General features: G+C 59.1%; 1 protein-coding gene across 2 annotated transcripts in view; it reads right to left on the bottom strand.

Moving 5' to 3' along the window:
- Positions 1–16564, bottom strand: part of LOC122542048 (host cell factor 1-like) — a 51773-nt gene that overhangs the window by 4398 nt on the left and 30811 nt on the right. For both annotated transcript variants that reach the window (XM_087985244.1, XM_087985245.1), the window contains 11 exons: positions 16065–16203; positions 15806–15975; positions 14625–14889; positions 14340–14500; positions 13183–13546; positions 10987–11331; positions 9751–9869; positions 6500–6640; positions 4852–5037; positions 3318–3615; positions 2478–2541 (listed from right to left, as the gene is read on the bottom strand). In XM_087985244.1, the coding sequence (XP_087841370.1) occupies positions 2478–2541; positions 3318–3615; positions 4852–5037; positions 6500–6640; positions 9751–9869; positions 10987–11331; positions 13183–13546; positions 14340–14500; positions 14625–14889; positions 15806–15975; positions 16065–16203 (2252 nt within the window). The remainder of the gene's footprint in view (positions 1–2477; positions 2542–3317; positions 3616–4851; positions 5038–6499; positions 6641–9750; positions 9870–10986; positions 11332–13182; positions 13547–14339; positions 14501–14624; positions 14890–15805; positions 15976–16064; positions 16204–16564) is intronic.

Below are 16564 nucleotides of genomic sequence, written 5' to 3'. Positions count from 1 at the left end.
CTGACCCTCCGACAGTGCGGCACTCCCTCAGCACTGACCCTCCGACAGCGCCCACTCTCCCTCAGCGCTGACCCTCCGACAGCGCCCACTCTCCCTCAGCGCTGACCCTCCGACAGCGCCCACTCCCCTCAGTGCTGACCCTCCGACAGTGCCGCGCTCCCTCAGCACTGACCCTCCGACAGTGCGGCGCTCCCTCAGCACTGACCCTCCGACAGTGCGGCGCTCCCTCAGCACTGACCCTCCGACAGTGCGGCACTCCCTCAGCACTGACCCTCCGACAGTGCGGCACTCCCTCAGCACTGACCCTCCGACAGCGCCAGCACTCCCTCAGCGCTGACCCTCCGACAGTGCCGCTTTCCCTCAGCGCTGACCCGCCGAACAGTGCCCACTGTCCCTCAGCGCTGACCCTCCGACAGCGCCTGCACTCCCTCAGCGTTGACCCTCCGACAGTGCCCGCTCTCCCTCAGCACTGACCCTCCGACAGTGCCCACCTCCCCTCAGCGCTGACCCTCCGACAGTGCCCACTTCCCCTCAGCGCTGACCCTCCGACAGTGCCCAGGCTCCCTCAGTGCTGACCCTCTGACAGTGCGGCACTCCCTCAGCATTAACCCTCCCACAATGCCTACTCTCTCTGCACTGACCCTCCGACAGTGCGGCACTCCCTCAGCACTGACCCTCCCACAATGCCTACGCCCTCAGCACTGACCCTCCGACAGTGTGGCGCTCCCTCAGCACTGACCCTCCGACAGTGCCCGCGCTCCCTCAGCACTGACCCCCCGACAGTGTGGCACTCCCTCAGCACTGACCCTCCGACAGTGCCCGCGCTCCCTCAGCACTGACCCTCCGACAGTGCGGCACTCCCTCAGCACTGACCCTCCGACAGTGCGGCGCTCCCTCAGCAATGACCCTCCGACAGTGCCCACTCCCTCAGCGCTGACCCTCCGACAGTGCCCACTCCCTCAGCACTGACGTTCCCAGAGTGCTCACTCTCCCTCAGCACTGACCCTCCGACAGTGCCCACTCCCTCAGCACTGACCCTCCGACAGTGCGGCACTCCCTCAGCACTGACCCTCCGACAGCGCCAGCACTCCCTCAGCGCTGACCCTCCGACAGTGCCGCTTTCCCTCAGCGCTGACCCGCCGAACAGTGCCCACTGTCCCTCAGCGCTGACCCTCCGACAGCGCCTGCACTCCCTCAGCGTTGACCCTCCGACAGTGCCCGCTCTCCCTCAGCACTGACCCTCCGACAGTGCCCACCTCCCCTCAGCGCTGACCCTCCGACAGTGCCCACTTCCCCTCAGCGCTGACCCTCCGACAGTGCCCAGGCTCCCTCAGTGCTGACCCTCTGACAGTGCGGCACTCCCTCAGCATTAACCCTCCCACAATGCCTACTCTCTCTGCACTGACCCTCCGACAGTGCGGCACTCCCTCAGCACTGACCCTCCCACAATGCCTACGCCCTCAGCACTGACCCTCCGACAGTGTGGCGCTCCCTCAGCACTGACCCTCCGACAGTGCCCGCGCTCCCTCAGCACTGACCCCCCGACAGTGTGGCACTCCCTCAGCACTGACCCTCCGACAGTGCCCGCGCTCCCTCAGCACTGACCCTCCGACAGTGCGGCACTCCCTCAGCACTGACCCTCCGACAGTGCGGCGCTCCCTCAGCAATGACCCTCCGACAGTGCCCACTCCCTCAGCGCTGACCCTCCGACAGTGCCCACTCCCTCAGCACTGACGTTCCCAGAGTGCTCACTCTCCCTCAGCACTGACCCTCCGACAGTGCCCACTCCCTCAGCACTGACCCTCCGACAGTGCGGCGCTCCCTCAGCACTTATCCTCCGACAGTGACCGCTCCCCTCAGCACTGACCGTCCGACAGTGACTGCTCCCCTCAGCACTGACCGTCTGACAGTGACCGCTCCCCTCAGCACTGACCGTCCGACAGTGACCGCTCCCCTCAGCACTGACTGTCCGACAGTGCCCACTCCCTCAGCACTGACGCTCCCACAGTGCTCACTCTCCCTCAGCACTGACGGTCCCACAGTGCTCAGTCTCCCTCAGCGCTGACCCTCCGACAGTGCCGCTTTCCCTCAGCACTGACGCTCCCACAGTGCTCACTCTCCCTCAGCGCTGACGCTCCCACAGTGCTCACTCTCCCTCAGCACTGACGCTCCCACAGTGCTCACTCTCCCTCAGCACTGACGCTCCCACAGTGCTCACTCTCCCTCAGCACTGACCCTCCGACAGTGCCCGCTCCCTCAGCACTGACCCTCCGACAGTGCCCGCTCCCTCAGCACTGACCCTCCGACAGTGCCCGCTCCCTCAGCACTGATGTTCCCACAGTGCTCACTCTCCCTCAGCGCTGACCCTCTGATTCAATCAATCAATCAGTCACCTCTTTTCTGACCCCTAAAACAACCCCGACTCCCATCCAATGCAAAAACCACCAGCGCTGGGAAGAAATGTATGCAGTGCTTACGTTTCCGGGGAGCTGATGGATCGCTTCACCGCTGGCTTCACCACTGAACCATCTTTGTTAGTTTCTGAAAAAGGCAATGGATTGACCCTCAGAGCATCGCCAACCAAGGGGACAGGGTCAGGGTCAGGGTGCCCTCATTGGTTTGTGGTAGAGAGAGACAGACACAGTGGGGGTGGGCTAGGTTGGGGAATGGTGAGAGGGGGCGGGGGGTTTGGAAAGAGGGAGAGAGGAGAAAGTGAGGACTGCAGATGCTGGAGATCAGAGTCGAACAGTGTGGCGCTGGAAAAGCACAGCCAGTCAGGCTGCTTCTGAGGAGCTGGGGAATTGACGTTTCAGGCATAAGGCCTTCATCAGGAATGTGGAGGGAGAAGGCGGCTGAGGGGGAAAGAGTGATGTGGGGGTGGGTGCAAATGTCTGGCAAGGCGACAGGCAGCTGCAGCCAGGGGGTGATGGTGATTGGTCAGAGGGGAGGGTGGAGTGGATAGGTGGGAAGAAGATGGAGAGGTCAAGAGGGCGGTGCCGAGTTGGAGGGTCAGATGGGGGATGAGGTGGAGTGAGGGGAGAGAGGCGATCGATGTTGATGCTGTGTGGTTGGAGGAACCAAAGGCAGAAGACGAGCTGTTCTTCCTCCAGGCATCGGATAGTTAGGGTTTGAAAGTGGAATAGGTCTAGGAGCTGCATGTCATTGGAGGAGTGAGGGGGGTTGGATTAGTCAGCCACAGGGTGGTGGGATTGGGGGGAGGGGTGTGTGTGGGGTGGGGGAGTGTGTGGACAGAGCGAAGGCGGGGGGATAATGGAGGAGAGTGAGTGGGGTAACGCAGGCGCTGTTTCCGAACCTACCTTGGAGCCACCTGACCTGCGTGGCGGGACCGTACCCCTTCTCGTTCCTGGCTGCTATCCTGAAGATGATGGCAGGTTTGGTGGTGTAATCGATGTGGGCGTTGGACAGGTTGGCCGACTGGACCAGGCACGAAGGGTTGGGCCCACAGTACACCCTCATGAAGGCCAACTGCGCTGGGCTGCTCGGTTTCAGCTCCATCGACTGGGTGCTCTGGATGGCGAGGTACACCGAGTACTCGATAATCTTTCCCGATGTCATGGAGGGCGGCTCCCACGTCAGGTGGGCTCCATCTGGACTCTGAAGTCGGGTGGGGGGGGGGGTGGGGGGAATGCAGAGGGGAGAGGGTCAAGCTGGAGTTTAAACCAGAACCTCATCAGGGACAAGGTGGGGATGGCCACACTCCTGGTGGGCTGTGGGGAAGGGGAGACCATCACAGTGTCACCCAGACCCTGAGGGATGGGGGAGTACCCGTCACAGCATCGCCCACAATCCCTGGGGGGAGGGGGGCAGATCCCCGTCACAGTGTCGCCAAGACCCATGGGTGGGGTGGGGTGGAAACCATATCACAGTGTCACCCACTATCGCCCGGGAGGAGGAGGAGGAGTGAATCCCCTGTCACAGCGTCGCCCGCACTCATGGGGAGCATCGCCAACTGAGAGCGACCGTAATTACAGTCTGCTCTTAATTACATGAGGGTTAAAGTACAACAGTAAGAAAAACACGCTCCATCCGTACAGGGATTACACCTGCAATATTGCACTGGTCTGTCTCCATATTTCAGGAAGGATACCGGAGGTGGTGGTGCACTAATCCCGGGAAGGGGGTCAGTGTGTCCTTTCCGAGGGCAATGCTCCTCAAACAGAGGGTCTCGCTCCGGCCCCTTTCAGAGGGCAGTTATGAGTCCACCACCGCACTGTGCGGGGTCCGGAGTCACGTAGAGGCCCAGACTGGGTTAGGAGGTTGGATTTCCCTCCCTGAAGGGCATCAGTGAACCTGACGGGTTTTTACAACAAAAAAAAAGGTGAAGGTCACGATTGCAGAAAGCAGCTTCTAAATCCACATTTCCCGGTGCAGGACCTAACTGAGGGATTGGGTAAAAATGCTAGGTCTATGGGCCGATGGATCCCAGCCTCAGCCTAGAGCCTGACAAGAAGTGAAACCGTTGGTACAAAACTCTCTCCGATTTGGGACAGTCCCACTAGAGTGGAATTGAGCAAAAAAGTGACTCTTTTGTTTAAAAATGTAGGGAGATAGACAGCAGGAAAACTACACGACAGTTCCTCAAACATCCGTCGTTTGGAAAATGTCACAGACTAACAAAGACATTACAACAGGGCACTTAAGTAAAGCCAAGGTAATTGGGCAGAGTCAACATGGTTTTGTGAAAGGGAAACTGGCTTTGATGGGATTTGACAATCTGAGGGGCCACGATGGTACTGAACGGTGGCAGAGGGGAGGGTGGGCATGATGCCTTCACATGGAACGGCTGCGAGCCTTCAGAGCTGCTGACCCTGGGGAAAGTGTTCTCCTTACCTTGCTTATCTTAATGGCACACGGAGCCCCCGGGAAACCAGGCAAACACGTCTTGAAGGCGGAGATCTCACTGAACGGCCCGCGCCCACAGGCATTGATGCCCGCCACCCGGAACTTGTAGGCAGTGCCCGGCTGGAGCTCCTGCTGCTTCATCTGGCTGTAGTCTGGCATCGGTGTGGAATCATCCTGAAATCACGGGGGGGGGGGGGGGGGAGGGAACAAACAGAGAAACCAAGTTGGGTGGGGCAGGGGGAGGGGAGGGAAAAGACACCCGTCACAGACAAGAGAGAGAAATTAACATAGGTTACACACAGCCCGTGTCACCACCGGGTACCAGGTCTGTTTCCCGGTTCACTGGGCTCCGGGAGTATGAGCATCACAATCTGAACTGACGCCAGCATTGAGGGAGCGCCACACTGAGATGAGGTAAAGGAGATGGGAGATGCACAAGGTGGCACAGTGGTTAGCACTGCTGCCTCACAGTGCCAGGGACCCGGGTTCAATTCCAGCCTCAGGCAACTGTCTGCGTGGAGTTTGCACATTCTCCCAGTGTCAGTGTGGGTTTCCTCCCGGTGCTCCGGTTTCCTCCCACAGTCCAAAGATGTGCAGGTCAGGTGAATTGGCCATGCTAACTTGTCCATAGTGTTCAGAGATGTGTAGGTTAGGTGCATTAGTGAGGGGAAATGTAGAGTAATAGGGTAGGGGAATGGGTCTGGATAGGGAAATGGGTCTGTGTGGGATATTCTTTGGAGGATCAGTGTGGACTTGTTGGGCCGAAGGGCAGACTCCGAGTGGTGTTAACCTGTTCCCCTGGGGTTGAAGGTGTGGAAAGGATCGGTCTGTTTCCCACTCTGGGGTCCCTTACACTGCTGGCTAGGACAGGCAGTAGCAGCTGTATCTAATGGAGGGGCACAGGGATCAGGGTGGGGCTGTGATTATTTACGTGGATGAGGTAAGCGAACATACCAAGTTTGACTTGATTTATTATTGTCACATGAACCTAAGAACAGTGAAGAGTTTTGTTTTGTGTGCAGTACAGACAGATAACACAGATCGGAGGGTGATCAAACACAGCGAGGAATACAATGCTAATGGCTACAAAGAAAGTGCAGAGAGAGGGAGATCAACCTTAGATTTGAAATCGGAGAGGTCCATTCAGTAGTCAAGTAGCAGCGGGGAAGCTGTTCCGGAGTCTGTTAGTACATTTGTCGAAGCACTTATATCTTCTGCCCGAGAGGGGAGGCTGGGCGAAATTATAACTGGGAGCGAGGAGAAGCAAGTGGTGAGGATAACACACAGATATCTACAGGTTACACACTGCGGGTAAAAGCTCATTGTGGGGAAATGTGAGGGTGCGCAGGAAGACTTAAAAACATTTCAGAGAAAGCTGTGGAGGAACATCTTCTCTCTCAGAGGGCGGAATCCTTTACCACAGAGGGCTGTCGAGGCTGGGACATTTAGTATAGTCATGTCTGGTTTTTTTTAAAATCAGTGAGGTTCGAGGAGGGGGGGGGGGGGGGGGGGGAGGAGAAATCAAAAGGTTAAGGGGAAAGGCGAATCGAGGGCAATCAGAGCAGACTCGATGGGCTGAATGGCCTATTGCTTATCCCGCGTCTCACAGCAGGCACACTCAGAAACCCAGACTTACGTCTCTGGCAGGCGAACCGTCCGGTGGTAAGTGATAATGGGTCACCACGGTGGTCGTGCCCTTGATCACACCAACATCGACCCACTGGTTCGTATCCTTCTTGACGGGGGGTTTCGGGGTGACAGGGGCCGCCTCCCCTTTCTGAGGGCAAGACAGAGACAGTCAGTCAGACAGACAGACAGCTACCAGAAACCCAGAGATGGGGACACGCCGCAAAATAATGCCTCACAAAACACTCCTCCTCTGCCTTACCATCAGCGATACGCTGGTTACACACACAGCTAGAAGCAGAGCAGAGCAGCAGGGGGGGGGGGGGGTGCTGCTCACTGTATTGCAACCACACTACTCCCTCAGAGCATCAGCTCCAAAAGGCCTCCCATTGCATAAATGGTGTCACACAGATGGGGACCCGTCTTTGCATTACTCACAACAGCTTGCTATCCCAGGACAACGAGACAAAATCCTACTGGCCTGGACGTGTGCAGACCCAGCAACACCCGGGAAGCTGAACACTGTCCAAACAAAGCAGCCCCACCCTCCTGTTCGATTGAAACACTGACCCCCACCTTCAACACCCCCTGTGCAGAGGGGCAGCAGCGTATATACTGTTGTTAAGGACTAGGCCAGACCGCTCCAAACATTCTTACACAGGCAGCCCCAGTTCATAACTTTGCAATCTGTTTCAGTCAGTGTACAGTGAAAATTACCCAGAGTAAGATAGCGAGGTTGACTGCTAGATTTTAAAACAGACAAAGATTTATCACAAAATTACACAATGAAACACAGAGACCAGAATAACAACTCCCTACAGAACTCAGTCTATCCAAACCAGACTTAATTATGCTGTTCCGAATATACACAACAGTCCCAAAAAGCAAACTCCCGTTAAAACCCAGTGTAAATGGAACATGTGCTTCCAGGTTGAAGGGCAGAGAGAGAGAGAGAGAGAGAGAGAGAGAGTTTCCACACGGCTCCATGTTGAACGTCCATCCAGTTCAAGACTGAACTAAAACTGCTCAGCTAGAGAGCTGACCGCACCCCTTTCATTATACAGGTCACTTCTAAAACACGACCTGAAGTCTCATCTGTTTACATTGAAACAAAAGGCCTCTCAAACTCCTTTCCATCCCTGTACCAAACCAGACTGATGGGAGCCCGGCCTGGTGTATTACCCCTCTGAAAAAAATCAAGGACAGAGTCGCCTTGAGCCAAGGAACAGCTTTTAGAAAAAAACAAGGGACCAGCTTTGTGACACAGTCTACAAGATGCACTGCTGTGACTCACCGAGGCTCCTCTGACAGCACCTTCCAAACCCACCAGCTCTACCCCCTGAAGGATGGGGCAGTGCCAGCAGACACAGGGGGAACACCACCACCCCCTGCAAGATCCCCTGACTCACAGACATGCACCATCCTCGGGTGGAACGATAATGTTCGCCCCTTTAGCTCCAATGGGTGGAACTCCCGTTGTAACTGCTACGCCACATGGACTGTGGTGGTTTGGGAAAGCAGTTCACCACCTTCTTGAGGGGGCAATCAGGGCGGGTGGTAAAAGCTGACCCCCACCCAGATCAAGTGGAACCATTTCAAGTCATCCCAGAAAGTGCTAATGGCCTTGAGGGATCTGTATGCTTCGCACGGTCAGGGTGAGTATATCATTTAGAGAATTTTGAGGAAATGTGGGAATTCAGTGTAAAGGGGATGAGATGCTTTTTGCTTGCTCTTCCCTGGCTAATGGTTTGTAGGTTTTTTTTAAAAAAACAGGATAAACTGAAGCACAGAATCAGGCGCCCAGTACAAAACAGTGACATCCCAGGGAAATCATAAGCTGATTGGTGATAGGAACTAATGACAGGGACGATGTTGTGGGTATTAAAGAGACCTGGGCACCAGGGGTTCAGGGCTGGGATCTAAATATCCAAGGATACATGTCCTATCGATGGGGCAGGGTTGTCTTGTTAATAAGAACTAAAATTAACTCAATAACAAAAAATGACGTAGAGCTGAAAGGTGGAGAATCTGTGTGGGGCCACACGATAATGGGAGTTATGGACAGGTTTCCCAGCAATACTCAGGGTGTGGGGCAGAAAATAAATCAGGAGATCAAAAAGGAATGAAAGAAAAGCAGGATTACAATAATCACGGGGGACTTCAATTTGCAGGTGGGCTGGGGAAACCAGGTTAGTAGCGGATCTCAAGGAAAGGAATTTGTGCCTTTCTTGGAGCAAATTTTAATCCCACTCACATTTTCCTTCTATCAGAGTCCAGGACCGTCCTGTGAAAGGGCAGATTCTCACAGCATTCTCCATGTAGCCCCCTCATGAACTTTGAGCACTCCTGTCAAATCTCCTCTGAGAACGGTCCTAACTTCCCTGGTCTCTCATCACTAAACCGTCTCACCCCCGCGCCCGTTCTCGCAGACCAATTCCACACTCTCTCCAATAGTTACACCACCTTTCGAAAGCGCGGTGCCCAGTGCCTGTACACAATACTTCAGCTGATGTCTAACAAGTGTGTCTGGATAGGTTCAACATCACCTCCTTGCTCCTGCACTCCACGCCCCAAGAAGGGCTTATGCCCAAAACATCGACTTTTCTGCTCCTCGGATGCTGCCTCTCCTGCTGTGCTTTTCCAGCACCACACTCTCTACTCTGATCTTCAGCATCTGCAGTCCTCACTTTCACCCTCGAGAGTAAGGCCCAGGGTACTCTATGTTTTATGTACTGCCCTCTCTTCCAACTTTATTGCCTTAAGCGCACACTGGTCTCTCTCTCTGCTCTTGCACCATCCTTACAGAGTGTCACCCTCTTTCCTTTTCGTTTTATACACAATCTCCATTCTCGTCCGGCCAAAACACACCCCTGTACTTGTCTCTGCACTGCCACCCACCAGCCCACTTCAGATTCCTCGCCAGCCTACTGTAGTTTTAAACCAGCCTGGCATTGCTTCCAGGTTTGGTGTTGCCCGCTGATTTGGGAAAGGGTCACCTGTGCTTGCTGGCAATATAAAACAGGAAAAGCAACGGCTTTCAGGTAAACGCAAAGAAAGAGACAGAGAGGCAAAACTGTCCAATGGGGTAAAATGCAACGAGACAGTCAGCGACCTTCACCAGCCCCGTGAACAATAAGGTCAAACTGCTCTCGACGTTGCTTCGAGAGCCCCCAACAGGATCAGGTGTGGCCGCACTGCATGCCAGAAATCCAAAGTGCTGTCGCGCCTCCCCCCCACCGCCCAACCCCGTGAGCAGCTTACCGTGGTCGAGGGTTCAATCCCGTTGGCGACCTCGGCGAGGGTCGCAGCCGCCTGCAGCTTGCTGGGGCTCGCCGCTGAGACCGGCTGCGGAGAGGCGAGAGAGCTGGACGGTGCCAGGCCTGTGGGCGAGGGGACCAGAGGGTGAGTCAAGTGGCACGCACAGCCCCCACCCCTCCCTAAAACCAAAACCAAATCCACGGATGCCAACCCCCCGGGGAGCGTCCCATAGGGCCGGAGTGATACAACATACAAAACAGGCCCTTCGGTCCACCACATCCCTGCTGACCAAGAAACACCTAACTGCAATAATTGGGTTTACCCACACTCTGTGCACAACCTTCCGTGCCCTGGCAGTTTAAATGCTCATCCAGATGCTGTTTAAATGTTGCGAGAGTACTCCCCTCCACCCACCCCTCAAGCTGCACATTCCATATTTCTACCACCCTCTGGCTCAGAACTCCCCTCGATCACTTTCTCCTCATCTTCAGCTTAAGCGGTCTGGTGTGAAGACACGCCTGCCATTGAGTGGTGGTTGGGTGGGGGAGAGAATACTATACTCCCTCTTTGCGTCTTGTGGCTTTGTACAGCTCGATCAGATCTCCCCTCCTCCCCAGATCCCGCCTATCCACACCCTTCCACATAACACAATCTTCAACAGGAACGCCACATTTGTTGCCACAGACTAAACCCTGGCCTAAGTCAGACAGCACGGAAACAGATCATTCGGCCCAACTCCTCCATGCCAACCCGGATATCCTAACCTAACCTAATCTAGCCCCACTTGTCAGCATTTGGCCTATATCCCTCTAAACCCTTCCTATCCATGTCCGCCAGCCAGATGCCTTTTAAACATTGTAATTGTACCAGCCTCCACCATTTCCTCTGGCAGCTCGTTCCATACACGCACCACCCTATGCATGAAAACGTTGCACCCTGGGTCCCTTTTAAATCTTTCCCCATCTCACCTTAAACTTATGCCCCTCTAGTTCTGGACCCCCCCACACCCCAGGGGGAAAAGACCTTGTCTATTTACCCTATCCATGCCCCCCCACCGTCATGATTTTATAAACCTCTGTAAGGTTACCCCTCAAGCCTCTGATGCTCCAGGGAAAACAGCCCCAGCCTATCCAGCCTCTCCCTGTGGCTGTAGCGCTAGGCTCTACCCGGGGTCAAGATGGCAGCATTTACCCTCGGCAGGGGCAACAGGAGAATCAGTTAGTCACAGCGGACACGTACCCTCTGTGGTGGTTGGGGGGAGGAGCGGGTGGGTGCCAACATTGACGGTGGGCACCGCCAGCTCGCCAAGCCCGTTGGTCTCGCTGGAGGGGTCGTTGAGGCTGTCTGCGGGTGCCAGGGCTTCAGTGGGTAGCTGGGGCTGACTGGGCCCGGCTGACAGGAGCTGCTGTGGCTGTTGCTGCTGCGGCTGCTGCTGTTGTACCAGGACTGCCAGATCATGCTGAGCCAGCACGGCCAGTGGGAGCGCTGCCTGCTGGGCATCGCTGGGCACTGCACTCAGCTGGGCCAAATCCGTCTCGGCCGGTTGCTGCTTCGCATCTGGCATCTCCATCGTTTCCCCGGAACCTGGAAGGGAGAGGGTGGACAAAGCAGACGGATAAAGAAGCGAACACAGCGGCAGACTGGAAGGGAAACACAAAAGTTCCTTCCTAAACCAGCCCAGCATACGTCAGCACTGCTTACAAAAGAAGTATTGCAACGTAATGGATTTCCACCCATACCGTTATCATGCTAATGCCTCATGTAACCAGCAGCCAATAGAATGAGGGCCAGCGCCGTCGAGGGAGCGCCGCCCGGCCGGAGGGCCAGCGCCGAGGGAGCGCCGCCCGGCCGGAGGGCCAGCGCCGCCCGGCCGGAGGGCCAGCGCCGAGGGAGCGCCGCCCGGCCGGAGGGCCAGCGCCGAGGGAGCGCCGCCCGGCCGGAGGGCCAGCGCCGAGGGAGCGCCGTCCGGCCGGAGGGCCAGCGCCGTCGAGGGAGCGCCGCCCGGCCGGAGGGCCAGCGCCGTCGAGGGAGCGCCGCCCGGCCGGAGGGCCAGCGCCGTCGAGGGAGCGCCGCCCGGCCGGAGGGCCAGCGCCGTCGAGGGAGCGCCGCCCGGCCGGAGGGCCAGCGCCGTCGAGGGAGCGCCGCCCGGCCGGAGGGCCAGCGCCGTCGAGGGAGCGCCGCCCGGCCGGAGGGCCAGCGCCGTCGAGGGAGCGCCGCCCGGCCGGAGGGCCAGCGCCGAGGGAGCGCCGCCCGGCCGGAGGGCCAGCGCCGCCCGGCCGGAGGGCCAGCGCCGCCCGGCCGCAGGGCCAGCGCCGCCCGGCCGCAGGGCCAGCGCCGCCCGGCCGGAGGGCCAGCGCCGCCCGGCCGGAGGGCCAGCGCCGCCCGGCCGGAGGGCCAGCGCCGCCCGGCCGGAGGGCCAGCGCCGTCGAGTGAGCGCCGCCCGGCCGGAGGGCCAGCGCCGTCGAGTGAGCGCCGCCCGGCCGGAGGGCCAGCGCCGTCGAGTGAGCGCCGCCCGGCCGGAGGGCCAGCGCCGCCCGGCCGGAGGGCCAGCGCCGTCGAGGGAGCGCCGCCCGGCCGGAGGGCCAGCGCCGAGGGAGCGCCGCCCGGCCGGAGGGCCAGCGCCGAGGGAGCGCCGCCCGGCCGGAGGGCCAGCGCCGAGGGAGCGCCGCCCGGCCGGTGGGCCAGCGCCGAGGGAGCGCCGCACTGCCGGTGGGCCAGCGCCGAGGGAGCGCCGCACTGCCGGTGGGCCAGCGCCGAGGGAGCGCCGCACTGCCGGTGGGCCAGCGCCGAGGGAGCGCCGCACTGCCGGTGGGCCAGCGCCGAGGGAGCGCCGCACTGCCGGTGGGCCAGCGCCGAGGGAGCGCCGCACTGCCGGTGGGCCAGCGCCGAGGGAGCGCCGCACTGCCGGTGGGCCAGCGCCGAGGGAGCGCCGCACTGCCGGTGGGCCAGCGCCGAGGGAGCGCCGCACTGCCGGTGGGCCAGCGCCGAGGGAGCGCCGCACTGCCGGTGGGCCAGCGCCGAGGGAGCGCCGCACTGCCGGTGGGCCAGCGCCGAGGGAGCGCCGCACTGCCGGTGGGCCAGCGCCGAGGGAGCGCCGCACTGCCGGTGGGCCAGCGCCGAGGGAGCGCCGCACTGCCGGTGGGCCAGCGCCGAGGGAGCGCCGCACTGCCGGTGGGCCAGCGCCGAGGGAGCGCCGCACTGCCGGTGGGCCAGCGCCGAGGGAGCGCCGCACTGCCGGTGGGCCAGCGCCGAGGGAGCGCCGCACTGCCGGTGGGCCAGCGCCGAGGGAGCGCCGCACTGCCGGTGGGCCAGCGCCGAGGGAGCGCCGCACTGCCGGTGGGCCAGCGCCGAGGGAGCGCCGCCCTGCCGGAGGGTCAGTGCTGAATGCAATACAGGACAGGTCCGGGGATTGGGGGAGGGTCTCGTCGTACCTACCCATCGCAGCCTGCTGGGCAGCCTGCAGTACAGCCTGGAGGGCAAGGGCCTGCACCTCCTGGGAGACAGCTGCCTGCTCGGCTGCCTCTGCAGCTGCTGTGACTGCCAGCTCTTCTGGAGTCAGCCCTGTCACCGCGTCCGCCATCAGCTCCTGGGGGGGTGCCAGCTGTTCGGTTGCTGTGCCCTCGCCGGTCTGCAGTGGGGGCCCGCTCTCTGCCGTTGAGCCAGGCGGCACTGCCTTCTCCCCTGGAGCCGACTGGGGGCCAGAGACTGGGTCTGGGGCCAGAGGCTGTTCGCCGGTCGAGGGGCTGGGCTGTTCCGTCGACGTTGTGACGTCTGTGCCTTCCGATATCCTCGCCACGCCCTGCAGCGAGAGGAGAGGCCGGAGTGAGTCCCATCAATATCACAAATCCATCGACATAACCCCAGCTCACAGCACAAAAGAACCTGGAGAGGGCAGTGTAGAGGGAGCTTTACTCTGTATCTAACCCCGTGCAGTCCCTGTCCCTGGGAGTGTTTGATGGGGGACAGTGTAGAGGGAGCTTTACTCCGTCTCTAACCCCGTGCTGTCCCTGGGAGTGTTTGATGGGGGACAGTGTAGAGGGAGTTTTACTCCGTCTCTAACCCCGTGCTATTCCTGTCCCTGGGAGTGTTTGATGGGGGACAGTGTAGAGGGAGTTTTACTCCGTCTCTAACCCCGTGCTGTCCCTGTCCCTGGGAGTGTTTGATGGGGGATCTTTACTCTCAATCTGCTCAAGTTCTTTAGGTTACACTAAATAAACCTGTACTCATTCTTCTCCGGTAACAATAAGAATCGCCTGGCAGATGCAATACAGTGGCAGCTGAGTAGTTTGATGGTTCGTTTCTCTCGATTAAACCTTAGAACCTGATGTAGATAGCTGGTTCAGTAACACCATCAAACAAGAGCTGCCTCATCATCTCAATGTGGTCAATTTAAACTGGTGTTAGCCGTTGAAGCAGGTAACATCTCAATTTAGGAGTGAGTCATCAATACCCTATAAAAGGTTTGTGATGGGCACAGGGGGTGGTATCCATGGCTAATGTTTAACACCGTACTCCCGCTGACTACCAGACCCTGACGCGACGTCACGGATTGTTTTGGTGACCGGAAACCCTGTTGCCATACGCTCACTTACCGGGATGGAGGGCCCGGGAGCTGGAGTAGATTGTGTCACCGTGGTGTTAGCCCCGGTCTGCGCTGCAGACACCGTGGTTGCCGTGTTGGTTGTGCCCGCTGTCGCGGTCTCCCCGTGCACTGTCTCCGGGAGGCCCTGCGCGTTGGTGGGCGGAGGCTGGACTGCGGGAAGAGTCAGAGGAGGGGGGAGGTTATTCGGGAGCGTGAGAAATCCCGCAGCCACGAGCTGGCGGAAAGACGGCTCCGATGTTTCCCAGCCCAGGTCTCCGAGCCGCCCTGCGCTTACCCTGGTTGGCGCCCATGTTGGCAGTGACTGTCGTGGCAGTATTGGTGGTGTTGGTCTCGGACGTCTCGTGGGGAGGGTTGGAGCAAACCAAGGGCGGGCTCCCGGACGCCTGGCCCTCAGTCTGCCCGCTCTCAGGCACGTGCACCAGTGAGGGCTGCTCCATTGTAGGGGAGGCAAGGATGGTGACGGGCAACTCCTGGATTGATGACGTCTCCACCCCGGTGGGCGCAGCAATTAATGTGACTCGTGTGGCTTCTGACGCAGCCTGGGGGTGGGGGTGGTGAGAGAGAGAGAGAGAGAGAGAGGGGGGGGGAGGTAAGGACGGGGAAAGAGAAGAGAATGCAAGAAGGGGAGGTGGAGGCAAGGAAGGGGGCGGGGGGGGGAGAGAGACACGCAGACAGAGAGAAACAGAGATGGAATTAAACACGACGAGAGTTCCCTTCACTAAATCTCGAAGGTTGGTTGGGGAGACGCGCACCTCACTGGGGAATAAAAACTGCAAAGGCATTCACTGTCCCCTCTCCCTCCTCGGTGCAGACCTTACCACAGGGGGACCCATCCTCTCAGCCTCCAGCCTGTCAATCCCCAACCCCACGCTGCCCACCCACCTCAGCTTCTGCGATGCCATCATCCTCTCGGTCTTCCAAACTCTGACGGGGACTGGTCCAAGCTGCTCACCCTCTCTCCGGAAGACAGACCCCCTTCTCCACAGGGAACACAGTGCTCCTGGTACTGTTCTCCATTCACTCATGGAACGTGGGTACCACTGGCTGGGTCAGCGGTTACTGGCTGTCCCTAATTGCCCCTTGAGAAGGTGGGGGTGGGTGAGCCTCTGCGTTTTCTGGGGTGAAAGGACAGCCACGGAGCTGTTAGGGAGGGACTCTGGCCTCACCTACCCCTGTGTGGTTGGGACAAGACTCTCTGACTGATATATTCCAAGCGTCTTGCGATGAAGACCAACTTTTCTTTATGTCTCAGTCATCACTCTCTACATCGATGTACTCACTCCTTCAGATTCCTATCCTGGGTTACCCAGATGCCTCTGCACTGCAGCGTCGTGCAGCCCTCACGGTCTCTCCATGCTCACACCAGGCAGCAATTCCACATCCCCCGCCGAAGCGGAGCGTTTCAGACCCCGCCCGCCTCCGGACAGTGCAGACAGAGCAGAGACTCGGAGTTACCTGCATGGCGACGGTTGGCGTGCTGGCCGTGGTGAGGCCGGACTGAGCGGCCGACACGGTGATGACCGCCGAGTTGATCAGCTGGCTGGAGAAGGTGCCCAGGCTGGTGGGGGCGCCCACGCCAGCAGCCCCTCCGAGAGAGCCTGTCACCGTGCCCAAGGTGGTCACACCTGGAATGTGAACGTTCCTGCAGTTAGCGGGAGGATGGACGCCCTCGATACCGCGCGGTGTGGGGTCTGTATGCCGCGGGGACACCTACCCGTCGTGCTCTTAACTACCAGCGTGGTGACAGCTGGTTTCACTGCCGAGACCGATACCGGTGTCACTAACCGCATACCGCTGACCGGGACGGTGCGCAGAATGGTACCCGGTTGCCCCGGGGCTCCCTTTAGTAATACCTGAGCAAAAAAAAAAGCACGTGGCTAGATCAGTGCACACAGAAACCAGCGACCCCCTCTCCCATTGCCCCCTCCCATACAGGAGGAGCAGAGTGCACCAACCCATCCTTCTGGGAACCAGCAGGAATCCCACGCTGTGTACCCCAGATCATGGCGGGGTACAGACCATACACTGCCAGCCCTGGGCTCAGGGACAAACTGCACACACCAACACCAGATGCTCACACACTGGGACCTGTACGCGACAAATGCAAGGAATGTGTCCAAGCCTCTTGCCTGTAACAATCTGGAGGCAGGAGGGGTGGGGGGGGAGGGGAGCCTGACAGGCGCCTTTCTCCACAGCTGTCACTTGGTCGACTCG

Source organism: Chiloscyllium plagiosum, unplaced genomic scaffold (genome assembly GCF_037043375.1).
Source record: "Chiloscyllium plagiosum isolate Xiang-an unplaced genomic scaffold, Cpla_swu_hap1 HiC_scaffold_51, whole genome shotgun sequence".
In the NCBI taxonomy this organism is placed as follows: domain Eukaryota; kingdom Metazoa; phylum Chordata; class Chondrichthyes; order Orectolobiformes; family Hemiscylliidae; genus Chiloscyllium; species Chiloscyllium plagiosum.
This window is presented reverse-complemented; position numbering and strand designations above follow the sequence as displayed.